We start from the raw sequence: 15,003 nt of genomic DNA, 5'->3' as shown, positions 1-15,003 counted from the left end.
AAAGACTTAGCATGCTGATGTAGTGTACATAAAAATAACTTCCCATGTATCACATTTTCAACTCTACTGTTGGTTTTGTCATGAAAAATGACCACTCTGGTCTTGGCACGTGTGTTCTAGTCAACAGCTTGTAGATACAGTGCGGGTAAAGCCGACATGATGAGATTATTATGGACACAACAGCAAGATCATAATTTATTTCATCTGTAGCCTAATAAACTGCAAACGTTCACAAGTAGTGGGAGGACATCACAATGTAAGGTACTAGGAGGTAACTTCCCCCCCTGTAATTCACATTAAGACCACAAGATGTCACCAAATGATTTAATCATCACTGTCCCGGCTGCTACTGCTCTTGCTCAACAAAACTTTTTGAGATATTTCAACAAATCGATTTTGTGGTAAATTGATCAAATTGTTTTAGATTTGGAAAAATCAATCAATATTTGCATATAAAGGTGTTTCCACCTCCGTTTCTCACATAATTAATTTTACAGACACCAACAGATCCCACCTTGTATTATGTTTTTTCGTTATAGAATGACATATAAACTACACACATCCAAAGATTGCACCTTACATGAATGTATTAATTTATAAAGGGTTTATAAGTAGTTACATTAACTGTTCCTTATTCGTTTTTACATATTTTATACATTTGTAATAAACAGTTATAACACAAAGGTTGGACTTTTGTGATGATTATTTTGGTGCTTGGCAAATAGTGAGCTTGTTGGCCTATTGCAACGAACCAGTGTACTAACACCAGGTAATATTTCATTAAACATCACAGCTGATCTCAATTGCAACCATCAATGGACACGATTTATCACTCACTAAATCGGATGTCGAGGTTATCTATTTTTCAAGACTATTTAGTCCTCTGGTGAGTATTATCATCAGAACAAATTAATCCTAATTTTTTAAACAGGCTAAAGGCAATTTATCTATTTGACAATCGTTCCATATAACTCAAATAAGGTTTTTCCTAATTTACCATGGTACATTTACTGTGGTCATTTATCCCACATGTCGTTTCCAAGTTATGTAATCCATTAATTAAAGTTTATCTTTAAAAAGTATAGTCATTTCTTATTAAGATCAGGGGGAAATATCCCTGCACTTTAAACATTTGAAATGTGTAACTAAATCAAGTAATAGTGATGAGTTATATAATCTATCATTTTTCACAAATGAAAATGTAGACTAATAAAGTTATTTCAAACGGAACACGTATTATTTTGCCATTTTAGACGAAACGTTTGAATAAAGTATAGTCCTACTACTCCTATATTCTTATAAGTATTTGACGTTCATCAGCCTTACGGTTTTCGATGCTCATGATAGGTTGATATTTCCTTGGAGGCGGGAATAGAGAGCATAGACAAGGAAAGTTGCAGCTGTCTGGTATCAACGTAAAATCAGCTAAATCGCTGGTTTGTTCGTGTGGGTTTTTCGTTGCAATCAAGTTTATTTTAGCATGCAGGTGCATGTAATCTCCTGTTAGTATCGGTTTAAGAAAACCAGCATGTGAAGTTCTGTGTCTTGGTTCCAATCCAGCCTATATGACTGCAGTGTTACTGATTATAATGTTATTATTGCCAGCCAGAGCAGTTATAGGCTCAGTATTCAGGAAATAAATAAATGAACCTTAACTGTTTGCTATATTTATTAAACATTGTTAGATCATTTAAAAAAGGCTTAACAGTTTATAAGCTCCGTATAAATCCTTTATACAACCGTTGTAACATAACACTTTATGTAAAGTGTTACTCTTCTGAAATAAGATAGTCTGTTATGGAAATCATGATGCAGAGCTTGAACACAGCATGTCAATATCGTGAATGGCAAATATTGATATTTCTCTCCTTCAAGAATATGCAATCAAGTTGTTCAAGTGATCCAGCTACATGACGTTTTGATCCAGCTACATAACAAAAATACATATCCAGCCATACATATTTGGTCGCAAATTAGATTTACAAGCAAATTTCAGTCACAAAATAGGGCCAGTTTCCCAGACAGCGATTAAGCATAGTCCTTGACTGAAAAGCATGCTTATTGGGTAATTTCCTTTGACGTATATTTTTTGTCCAGAACTAGGCTTAATCTGTGTCAAGGAAACTGACCCACAAACTACTGAGAAGAGAATTCCCACTCACCTTTAAAAGCTCAGGTAGAGATGCAGTTGGAGGAAGAGTCACGCCAACAGATGTCAAGTGAATGTCGCCCATGTGTTTATATAGACCATAGAGTTCCCCTTCCCAAACCTTCCCCTGTCAGTGACAACTCTCATCCTGTGTCATTTAAGGGAAGTCCAAGAAAAACGTTGCTGACAGGAGATTTTTGAGATGAGGTTGTTCTGACCTTCATGAAAACTGCTTTGAAAACATAATTCTGTCTTTCATAAGATTTTTTTCAATTAAAATATAAATAAATTATCAATAGTAATGGAGGTCACAAAGGACATGAATTTAAATAAATTAACCTTATTAGGTTACACTTTATTTGGTTAGTCCCATCTACAGATACTCAACCTACCAAATGCAACTGATATACAACAGCTTGTTTATGGTTAGAGTTAGCAGAGTTAAGGTTAGTGGATAGTTAGTTGAAATATTGACAATTAGTTGAACACTTACAGTACTAAACATCTACAAACCATCTATTTGGGACTATTTAAACAATTACCAATTATTAAGCTCTATAATTAACCAATGAATCAATGTACATGCACAAACAGATATTGAAACGAACCAATAGAGCATGCTGGGAAATGTCATAATGAATTGTGTGATATTGGTTCAAAGTGATCTGTATGAGTTATTTTTTTTAAATGATAACATAATTGCTTAGGATCTCACTTGGTGACGTTTATAGGACCAGAAACGGATAAATGCAACAACCATGTCTCTGTACTAACACAAACAGGCATAGATGGTAACTCTACAATATACTCGAAAGGCACTCTGGGAAATATTTCAACAAGGCTTTACACTAAGCGGTATATTAATTTAACACGGTTCTGTTGTCTATATGGGTCGACATATTCAACACTCTCAGTGTTAAGTTATTTATTTTTAACACTGGAGAATATGCTGTGTCGGTTTTGCGTTACTAGTAGATAGAGTAAATTGTATACTAATCTTTCATATGGATCATTTTGAACGATTTAAAGAAAAATCAGCACTTTGGGGCCAGAGTTTGGGGAGAGGGGGTCCCTTACAGGAAAAACACATGATTTCACATGTGGAAAATCTTAGCTTTATATAATACACTCAAGAAAAAATAATATCCCCAACAAACAGTAGACAACTATTCAGAAAACCTTCAAATTGCTGAAATAAGTCAATTAAATCAATGATGAAAGAATAGTCAAATCAACTGATAACTAAAATAGCAGTGCAGATGGCATGCTTTTGCTCAACACAGATATGTATTATAGGTAATGAGGACAGAGGACTTGTGAAATGGTACAGACTTTGTGGCACAGCAGAAAGATCAGCATACCCCTAATGCAGAGGCTGTGTGTTCAAATCGCAGTTGGGGTCATATAGAAATGTCATTACTAAGTGATCAAATGAAATCATATTGATTAAAGATTTTTACACTATTTTAGCTGAACAGTTGCTAAATCCATTTTTGGACTTATGAATTCATTATATCTACCCATTGATTCTTGAAGAATATTACTTATAAATGCCTCATGAGCTTAGTTCAACTGTCATACCCCATCAGAACCAAAGATGAGAATGGGTAGCCAGGCAAGGCTACATATGAACATTGCACAAACATGGCCAGCTTGAGTGTAGATACATGTATCAACAAAAAAATCAATGGGTGTGTTTGTGTTACAAAGACAAAACATGTTCTGCTGTAAGACAGTAGGCTATCATATTGATTAGCTTAAAGACATGCCTACACTTTATCTAGCAAATGAAAATAAGTTGTGTGTAGACTACAACCACAGATATTGTAGAACAAGGAGCATAAACATTATGTACAACTTCAGCTGTCCCAAAACTGGCATGGCATTCTATTCTATTCATATGATCTATTCTTAAGGATTTGTCTGTCTAACCACACACAGACATGTACAGCTCTCTGGGTGAGGTTCTGTCTGTCTAACCACACACGGACATGTACAGCTCTCTGGGTGAGGTTCTGTCTGTCTAAGCACACACGGACATGTACAGCTCTCTGGGTGAGGTTCTGTCTGTCTAACCACACACTGACATGTACAGCTCTCTGGGTGAGGTTATGTCTGTCTAACCACACACGGACATGTACAGCTCTCTGGGTGAGGTTCTGTCTGTCTAAGCTAACACACGGACATGTACAGCTCTCTGGGTGAGGTTCTGTCTGTCTAACCACACACTGACATGTACAGCTCTCTGGGTGAGGTTGTCTGTCTAACCACACACGGATGCACATCTCTCTGGGTGAGGTTGTCTGTCTAACCACACACTGATGCACAGCTCTCTGGGTGAGGTTCTGTCTGTCTAACCACACACGGACATGTACAGCTCTCTGGGTGAGGTTCTGTCTGTCTAACCACACACTGATGCACAGCTCTCTGGGTGAGGTTGTCTGTCTAACCACACACTGATGCACAGCTCTCTGGGTGAGGTTCTGTCTGTCTAACCACACACGGACATGTACAGCTCTCTGGGTGAGGTTCTGTCTGTCTAACCACACACTGACATGTACAGCTCTCTGGGTGGGGTTTTGTCTGTCTAACCACACACTGACATGTACAGCTCTCTGGGTGAGGTTCTGTCTGTCTAACCACACACGGACATGTACAGCTCTCTGGGTGAGGTTCTGTCTGTCTAAGCACACAGTTCCCCTTTAACACTACATTTACACATATGAGGAAAATAAATGTTTTCACCTCACATGTGAATTGCAGATTCACAAATAGAAATTGCAGTTTGACATGAAAAACTGTCATGTGAAAAACAAATGATCATTTAACCTAACTCTCGCATGTGGAATTGCCTTTTCATGTGACTGTTCACTTTCACATGTGAAAATCGAATTTCCACTTTCACATGTGATAAAATGTCAAATGTTGTCACGTGTAGCTTCATGGTATCTATGAGGGCAAAAGGCGAAACCCAAATGCAGACACAGGAGGCAGATGGTAGGGGTCCGATATTTATTATAACAAAGGGAGTAGGCAAAGGCAGGTCGGGGATAGGCGAGAGTTCATGAACCAGGTCAGAGTCCAAACAGTACCAGACGATAGGCAGTCTCGAGGTCAGGCCAGGCAGGGGTCAGAAACCAGATCCGAGTCCAAAACAGTACAAGAGGATATGCAGGCTGGTAGTCAGAACAGGCAGAGTGGTCAGGCAGGCAGGTTCAGAGTAAAGACAGGCAAGGATTAAAACATTGAGAACTAGAAACAAACCAAGACTGGGGGAAACCAGGAGCAAGGAAAACCGCTAGTTGACTCGGCAAACAAGACGAACTGGCACAGAGAGAAAGGAAACGCAAGGATATATACACTGGGGATAATAAGCGACACCTGCACGGGGTCGAGACAATCGCAAGGACAGGTGAACAAGATCAGGGTGTGACGGTGTGACATGTTGAAATGTTGCATCCCCATGATGTCACATTTATTTCACATTAGATCATGTGCTTTTACATGTTGTCACATCTTATCACATTAACTTCACGTGTTTTCTCCGTAAGGGGTAACTTCAGCCAAAGGATTAGTTTAGCCACCACTTGTTTCTAGAAAACCGTACACAAACTTAATCATGTGGCCAAATATTTAGGAAGAGGTCATGATTTCATGGAGTCTGTGAAGGAAAAAAACACATGGAAAAAGTGGTGAGAACGTTAGTCCAAAAAACAGGTTTTCACAAAGTCTAATTCATTTGTGTTACAGGAGACTCCAGAGACTCGGCTTAGCAATTGGCTTAGCGTCGTCCAGGTTAGGGAGGGTTTGGCCTTTAGGGATATCCTTGTCTCATCGCGCACAAGGGATTCCTGTGGTGGGCCGGGCACAGTGCACACTAACCAGGTTGCACGTGTTTCCTCTGACACATTGGTGTGGCTGGCTTCTGAGTAGGATGTGCACTGTGTTAAGAAGCAGTGCGGCTTGGTTGAGTTGTGTTTGGCTTTTGACCTTTGTCTCTCCCGAGCCCGTACGGGAGTTGTATCGATGAGACAAGATAGTAACTACTAACAATTGGGTACCACGAAATTGGGGTAAAATAAACAAATAATTGTACATCAGTTGGGGCATCTATAAAATACAATATGAGGTCCTAAACTGAGCATGAAAGTGCATCCTTCTAGTTGCCTGGCTATTATAGTCAAAATGTTTGCCTTGGGGTAAGTTGAGCCAATGGCCTCCATATCCCATACAAATGATGGTTCAATTGTATCAGTTTTATTTGTTATTTTTTATTTCACCTTTATTTAACCAGGTAGGCAAGTTGAGAACAAGTTCTCATTTACAATTGCTACCTGACCAAGATAAAGCAAAGCAGTTCGACACATACAACAACACAGAGTTACACATGGAGTAAAACAAACATACAGTCAATAATACAGTAGAAACAAGTCTATATACGATGTAAACAAATGAGGTGAGATAAGGGAGGTAAAGGCAAAAAAAGGCCATGGTGGCAAAGTAAATACACTATAGCAAGTAAAACACTGGAATGGCAGATTTGCAGTGGAAGAATGTGCAAAGTAGAAATAAAAATAATGAGGTGCAAAGGAGCAAAATAAATAAATAAATAAAATAAAATAAATACAGTAGGGAAAGAGGTACTGTAGTTGTTTGGTGGGCTATGTACAGATGCAGTAATCTGTGAGCTTCTCTGACAGCTGGTGCTTAAAGCTAGTGAGGGAGATAAGTGTTTCCAGTTTCCAGTTTCAGAGATTTTTGTCGTTCATTCCAGTCATTGGCAGCAGAGAACTGGAAAGAGCGGCGGCCAAAGAAAGAATTGGTTTTGGGGGTGATTAGAGAGATATACCTGCTGGAGCGCGTGCTACAGGTGGGTGCTGCTATGGTGACCAGCGAGCTGAGATAAGGGGGGACTTTACCTAGCAGGGTCTTGTAGATGACATGGATGACATTTATGCATAATATGCATAATATTTTTGCAATGTGTCATGCATATGAACTCAAGAACTCAAGCATTTTTCTTGTTACAGAGTAGACATCATCATGCCCGTGTACACAAATGTAAAACAAGCAGGAGTTCTTGAGAGAGTTGCCAAGGAAGTGAGAGAAGGGAAGAAGTCCATTTGAGCAGCAGCAAGGGTACAATTTTTTTACTGAATGACACTGAAGAGGTACATTGACCAAAAAATCAAATGAACATGTACCTGTGTGAATGAGAGGCTATGATAGGGTAGCAGAGGCACACAAGGTCTTCTCTGATGACATAGCGTCTAAGCTTGCTAAACATATCAAGAATCTCGCGGATCAGTTTCATGAGCTTAGTAGCTTCAAGTGCTGAGAACTTGCCTATGAATTGGAACATAGACACAACATCCCTGTCCTAGACAACTTTTCAATAAATTGAACAGTAAGTCCTATTGAACAGAGAGATCTATATCTAAATGTAGGCATGCATTTAAGATATAATGTATACCACACCCCCATTCCATTAATTAAACTTTGACCTACCAGCACTATCACCAACTGTCACAGGACGCCATCAACCACTTACCACAAGGCGACTCAACTTCCCTGTCCCTTAGATCGACTTACCCCATACCTGGGGTAAGTTGTAACAAGATACCACTTTTTTTGGACAAGCTATGTTTTAAAAATATATATGTTTACATGAATTCAGATTATTTTCAGGGATATACAACATCCTGAAATACATGTAGATATATTTGTTAGAAAGAACACTATATTTACCTTGATGTAGTGATCCTGAATTTGAAAAAGGGCTCAACATACCCAAGTTGAATAATTTCTAATAAGAGAATCATTTAAAATTAAAATAAATGTGTTTCTACTCGACTCTAGAGTCATTTCTACATGGGAAGTTCTACAGCTGTACCATCGAGAGCATGACTGGTTGAATTACCGATTGGTATGGCAACTGCTCGGAATCCAATTGCAAGGCGCTACAGTGGGTAGTGAGTATGGCCCAGTACATCACTGGGGCTGAGGTTGCTGCCATCCAGGACCTTTATACCAGGCGGTGTCAGAGGAAGGACCTAAAAAATGTCCAAAACTCCAGCCACCCAAGTCATAGACTGTTCTCTCTGCTACCGCATGGCAAGCAGTACCTGAGTGCCAAGTCTGGGCTCAAAAGTCTCCAAGCTTCTACACCCACGCCATAAGACTGCTGAACAGTTAATCAAATGGCTACCTGGACTATTTGCATTGACCCTCTTATTTATTTATTAATACAACATTTTCCATTGACTTTCTTGCACAGGCTCGATGTAAACTCACTGGACTCTAACCACACACTCACAAATACTACACTGACACTCCAACACACATGGACACACACAAACACACATTCCTTCACACTCTTCACATATGCTGCTGCTTCTCTGTTTATTATCTATGCATTGTCACTTTATCCCTACCTACATGTACATATTACCTCATCTACCTTGACTAACCTGTACCCCTGCACATTGACTCGGTACCTACCGGTACCCATTGTATTTTAGCCTCGTTATTGTTTTATTGTGTTACTATTTTTCCATTTGTTTATTTAGCACGTTTCTTTTACTTTAAAAAAAACTCTGCATTGTTGGTTCAGGGCTCGTAAAGCATTTCACGGTAAGGTTGTATTCGACACGTGACAAATAACATTTCATTTGATTTGATTGTGTGCCAAGAGACCCCTTATTTTGGAAAAGTTGTTTTGAAAACTGTTATGTTTGCATGAATTATCATTTATTTCCAGGTATACATAACATCCTGAAATATATGAAGATATCTTTGATAGAAAGAATACTATATTTCCCTTGACATAGTGATGTTGAATATAAAAATGGCTCAACATACACAAGTTGAAGAACTTCTAATTAAAGAATAATCTTTCATCTTTTTTTAAATAAATGCATTTTTTTTTGTTTCTACTCTTTCTATACTTCTTGGGAAGTATACAGGGAAGAAAGTTAACAGGGTACTCTGTAGTGGCCAACTGTACTGAAAACTCTAGTATAGCAACTTAATACACTTATTAGGGGCAGCAGGTAGCCTAGTGGTTAGAGCGTTGGGCCAGTAACCGAAAGATTGCTGGATAGAATCCCCAAGTTGACAAGGTAAAAATCTGTCGTTCTGCCCCTGAGCAAGGCGCCGAAGACGTGGATGTCAAATAAGGCAACCCCCAGCACCTCGCTGATTCAGAGGGGTTGGGTTAAATGCGGAAGACACATTTCAGTTGAAGGCATTCAGCTGTACAACTAACTAGGTATCCCCATTTCCCATTAGATCACTCACACAGAACTGCAATGAGTTCTGAACATGAGAGGAGACAGAGAGCTAGTATAAAGTGCAGGGCACAGCAGGTTTTTATTGCAAAGGACCGCGGGTAGCTGGGTCCAGGGTCAGGCAGAAGGTCATACACAGGTGGTCCAAAAAGGGCAACAGTACAGGCAGGGAGAAGGCTAGTAACGTCACCCAGGAGACCAGGCAATAGGTAGATAACAGGAAATCAGATAGGCTAAAGTACAGGAAGGGAATAGGCGTCATTAGTGAGGCAGGCAAAAACTATCATACACAGGAGTACATCACGGGAAACACAGTGCTCTGAAAGATGTGTGTCACAAAACAAACAATACCTCATAGTGATGGGGTGCAAAGAACTGAACTAAATAGTGTGTGATAATGACATACAGGTGTGTGAACAGGTGATTAGAATGCAGTTGATTGGGATCTGGAGAGTGAGCTGCGTTCAGAGGATCTCGGTGTTTGAGAGTGTGACCTGGAAAGTGGCCTGGAAAGTGAGCTGCGTTCAGGGGATCTACATGTTTGAGGGTGTGAGTTGGAAGTAGAGGTTACAAGAACACAAGAGCAACCATTCATAATACACTTGCCATTATTATATCTTGAGGCATACTGAACTCATTTAGAGCAGCAGACACTGATTTGTTTGAACCATGCACATGACAGTGCAATTTCTGCAGCTAGTTGAATTTCCTCATTTGAACACTTCCTATAATCCAGATTGAGCACAAAGCACCCTAGCTGGGTCACTTGGACCCTTTCTCAGTAGGTCACTGGCTGCTGACAGGGCTTTGACATGACTCGCACAAACTACTCAGCATGACCTTCGTTGAGATTCCTCAAACATCTCCTGTTGATGACTCTCTGAAAGCGATGGCCGTCACGGCTCATTTTCCCATTGAGACTCAGAGTCAATAAAAAATATTTATAATATATTAGCTTTTGTTTGATGTTGAAAATAGACGGAACATTTTCAATCTTATTTGACCTATGCACTAACAAGACTTTTCAGCATTTGCATCTTGACACCTGCTAGATTACTGTGAATGTATTGATATACTGTACTTCAACAACAGATGTACTCACATTAAATGTGTTGATTAGGATTCAAACCTTCTCTCAAACAGCCTAATACATACTCTTAGAATAGGTTTACTCCATTAATGTACTTGGTCACATAAAATTATTTTTTCATGTAAAACATCATCCCATTCCACATCTTTCTAGTCCAGGACTAGGTGTGTTCTGTGTCTGTGAAACTCCTCCTTTACCCTGCATGTGACGTAGACTAATACATAGGCCTACTCCCTAGATGGGAAATGGACAAGAAAGTTGACAGCTTTTGGAACATATTTTGAAGCTATAGATGGTGTATGTTCCTGTTATAGATAATGGAGTGGTGCTACCTTGTATTTTTCGGTTACGATATGGTAAGACAGTTGCGCTATGCTCTTAAGACATTTACAAGCTATAATATTTAAAGGGTCAATCTGCAATGGATACATACATTTTGTGACTTTAAATGATTTACACACACCCATTGATTCTCATGAGCATAGTCATGAGCATAGTCCAATTGTTGTACCCCATCAGAACCCAAAATATGTGCTTGTTCTACTCGATTTTTAGATTGCAGATTGAATGTGTGTCTTACATGAAAAAACATGTTTACGTTACCAAGCACATTAATGTGGTAAATGCAAATGTGAGCACATCTGTTGTTGAAGTACAGTAGATTTACACTACACTAGCAGGTGTCAAAAGCAATATATACTAATGAGCCGTGTTAGTGAATAGGTACCATTTTGGTTTTAGAAACAAGGTAATATTTTACTTTAAAAAAAATGATTTATTAATTTCCTCAGAAGGTGTGATAATAACACAAGTCCTGCCACATTATATAAGCATTATATAAGATTTATAGTGGAGCAACCATGACATTTAGCTAACACTGACTCCCACAAGAAACACTGCTTTCTTGGAGCCGGTTCAAGCTCGCAGGTGTCTGGAACATTGGTGATTTCATCTGTGTGTGTGTATATGAAATGTATAGCTAGTTAGCAGTGCACTAACGGTGATGTCATCCGCTCTGAGACCTAAAGTTGTTGTTTCTCTTGCTCTGTAAGACCTGTGGTTTTTGTGCCACAACTGATAACACTACTTTGTGGAGACCCATGTCAATGTGTTCAGAGAGTCACTGGTTCAAGCCCAGGTTGAGCCAAGAAAAGACATGGAAGCAACACTGTTATCCTCAGACAGCTCACACTCCCTGCAAGGACACCAATGTAATAGTGACACCCGTTGTACTGTGATACAATGTACTGATACTTGTTAAGTGTGGTATATGTCCAGTATGTTCTTCACACATATTGGAGTCAGAATCTAACAATAAGGGCCCAGAGATAAGGGCCCAATTAGAGCACACACACTTCTTGACTATAACACAATGTACAGATACTTGTGTATGGTTCAATTGATGATATAAGTACATATAGGAGTACACATCAACATTAAGCTGTTAAAAAAAGAAAGAAAATGTTTTCAAGTGGGAATAAGCATTGGTCTGAAGCCAAAAAAGAAAGGAAATTCACATGAGCACCACAATGCTTATTCCACCCATGCCCTACCAAGGTTTACAAGCACACAGCTTTGACCTCCTACAGTAGCTACAGTCTTAGAAAAAAGGTGCTATCTAGAACCTAAAAGAGCCTTTTCTGCTGTTCACATAGGAGAACCCTTTGAAGAACCCTTTTTGATTCCAGGTAGAACGAGGTCTCTCTTGGAAAAGAGATGTTATCTCAATGAGAAAATACCTGTATAAATAAAGGTAAAATAAATAAAATAAAGAACCCTTTTGGTTCCAGGTAGAACTCTTTTGGGTTCAAGTAGAACCATTTCCACAGAGGGTTCTAATTTGAACTCAAAAGGGTTGTACCTGGAACCGAAAAAGCGTTATACCTTGAACCAAAAAGGGTTCTCCTATGGGGACAACCAAAGAACCCTTTTGGAACCATTTTTTCTAAGAGTGTATGTTGGTATTGTACTGTAGGTGGGTTGCTTATGATTCAAACCTTCTCAAACAGCCTAATTCATACTCTTGGAGGACGTGCTTCCACAATAATGTGATTTGTACCACATGCCACATTGGATTTGTCACACACTACAGTAAGACACTACATTTTCATGTTTTTTTATGCTTTTATACTTACAAGACCATTAGGCTTGATTGAGTGGTTTATCTTGTAGTAATGTGGCGCATGCTTGTATTTCCTTATACCTTTATTTTAGCAATACATGCCATAAACAAAAAAACATAACATCCTTTTTTGGTCAGTACTGTAGGTGCCCAACAGGTGGTGGTGTATTGGACACAGTAGCTCAGAAAGATTGAGCCTGTCTACATTCTTGATTTCTGTAACTCTTAGCTTCCGTGTTTAATATTGACATGAGCTCAGAACCACTTGTGTTTCAAACATGATGTTCTTTTATCAATTGCTGTGCTGATCAATGGACAGTTAATTACCTCTGTCAAATTAATATTTAGCTTAAAGTTGTTTGTACCTGTATTTGTTTTTGCAATGAAGATGGTGATGCAACAATAATACATATTTACAATAGGCCTATATCTAAAAGTACATGAAGATAACTATATATACATTAACATTAACAGTCAAATGTTTGGGCACACCTACTCTTTCAAGGGTTTTTCTTAATGTTTTACTGTTTTCTACATTGCATAAATATAGTGAAGAGATAGTGAAATACACATATGGAATCATGTAGTAACCAAAAAAGTGTTAAAAAAAATCAAAATATATTTTACATTTGAGATTCTTCTAAGTATCCACCCTTTGCCTTGATGACAGCTTTGCACACTTGGCATTCTCTCAACTTGCTTCATGAGGGAGAAGAGCGGCGCCGGAGGGGGAGGGGTCTTATCGTCTCTTAACCAACCACGCTTTTTTGTTTGTTTTTGTTTTGTTTGTATTTTTGCATTGTTCGTAACTTGTTTTATACATAATGTTGCTGCTACAGTCTCTTATGACCGAAAAGAGCTTCTGGACATCAGAAATGTGATTGCTCACCTCAAACTGGACGAAGAGTTCTTCAATGAGTCGGATCGGAGGGATATAATACAAACACCCGACCAGGCCCGGATCCCCGTTATTAGCTGGAGAAGGAAACAGAGGTTTCACGGATAGAAATCAGGGTGCCTTGTAAGGATCGGCGGACGAGTGGCTAATCTGCCCTTGCCTTCCGTCCTGCTAGCTAACGTTCAATCGCTGGAAAATAAATGGGGCTAACTGAAAGCACGTTTATCCTTCCAAAGGGACATTGAAAACTGTAATAACTTACAGTGGGCAGAACAAGTATTTGATATACTGCTGATTTTGCAGGTTTTCCTACTTACAAAGCATGTAGAGGTCTGTACTTTTTTAAATCATAGGTACACTTCAACTGTGAGAGACGGAATCTAAAACAAAAATCCAGAAAATCACATTGTATGATTTTTATTTTTATTTATTTTTTAAATTAATTTTCATTTTATTGCATGACATAAGTATTTGATCACCTACCAACCAGTAAGAATTCCGGCTCTCACAGACCTGTTAGTTTTTCTTTAAGAAGCCCTCCTGTTTCCACTCACTCTCCATGGGGTTTCAGAGTGACGTCAAAGATGTCCTGCATGAACTGAGCCCTTTGGATGTTGGGGTAGTAGATTGTGGAGCCAACCAGGAAGCCATGGATGGTGCGTGTGTCTTCACTCAGGTTCCTGAAGACCACAGCCATCTGGAAGTTCTTGCCACGCTTCACCGGCTCCTGCGGGATCTCAGGCATCATCTCCACGTTGGGATCTCTCCTCTGGGATCTCCTGCTGGTCATCGTATCGCATATGCATCTTCTAGGTTCTCTCGGCTTTCTTAATGGTCTCTTCATCTTTACTGCTCCCTGTGCGTGTGTGGGGAGAGAGGAATAGAGTTAACATGGGACTGGTGGCCTAGGCTGCTCTAGTGATCTAAACCGCTCTCTTTGGAATACATATATCGCTGCAGCAAGGGTTTGAATCCGGCCCACTGCTATTTTAGCAACTCTCTTCTATATTTTCTTTCTCTCTATCAAATAGAATAGACAGACAAATATGAGAGGAGTGGGACTGCCACACTCCTTAAAAGAACAACCATGGGACTGATATGAAACTCATTGGCTATTTAATTTCACCTATAGGAAAAAAATATATACAGTATGTTACTGTATCGATACAGCAGTAATTGAAAAGTAATTTCAAAATCAGTAATAGCGAAGTCATTTCTATGTTGAAGCTGCCAATAACAAACAAATATTTATGAAAATGTTACTTTAAACTTGCAGTTGGTTGCACCCTTGCCAGTCTCCTCCATTGTCCAGGTGCCACATACCTTCTGCGTATTTGTAATATGTGTAATGTCCATTGGCTCATAATTGTTTCCACCAATGGACCTCGTCACTACTTTCTTGCACATAGATTGTGTCCACACTTAGTAACTCGGTTCTCCCAGTTTGTGTATCTA

The 15,003-nt window shown here is 39.2% G+C and overlaps 1 protein-coding gene across 1 annotated transcript in view; it reads right to left on the bottom strand.

Annotated features, from left to right (window-relative positions):
* Positions 1 to 14,338, bottom strand: part of LOC109909316 (coagulation factor XIII A chain-like) — a 34,239-nt gene extending 19,901 nt beyond the window's left edge. Inside the window, exons 1-2 of the mRNA XM_031795291.1 lie at positions 14,103 to 14,338; positions 1,327 to 1,358 (exon numbers count right to left, since the gene is read on the bottom strand). Of these exons, the coding sequence (XP_031651151.1) occupies positions 1,327 to 1,358; positions 14,103 to 14,338 (268 nt within the window). The remainder of the gene's footprint in view (positions 1 to 1,326; positions 1,359 to 14,102) is intronic.
* Positions 14,339 to 15,003: the final 665 nt, after the last annotated feature.

This window comes from Oncorhynchus kisutch, linkage group LG18, assembly GCF_002021735.2.
Source record: "Oncorhynchus kisutch isolate 150728-3 linkage group LG18, Okis_V2, whole genome shotgun sequence".
NCBI classification, from domain to species: Eukaryota; Metazoa; Chordata; class Actinopteri; order Salmoniformes; family Salmonidae; genus Oncorhynchus; species Oncorhynchus kisutch.
This window is presented reverse-complemented; position numbering and strand designations above follow the sequence as displayed.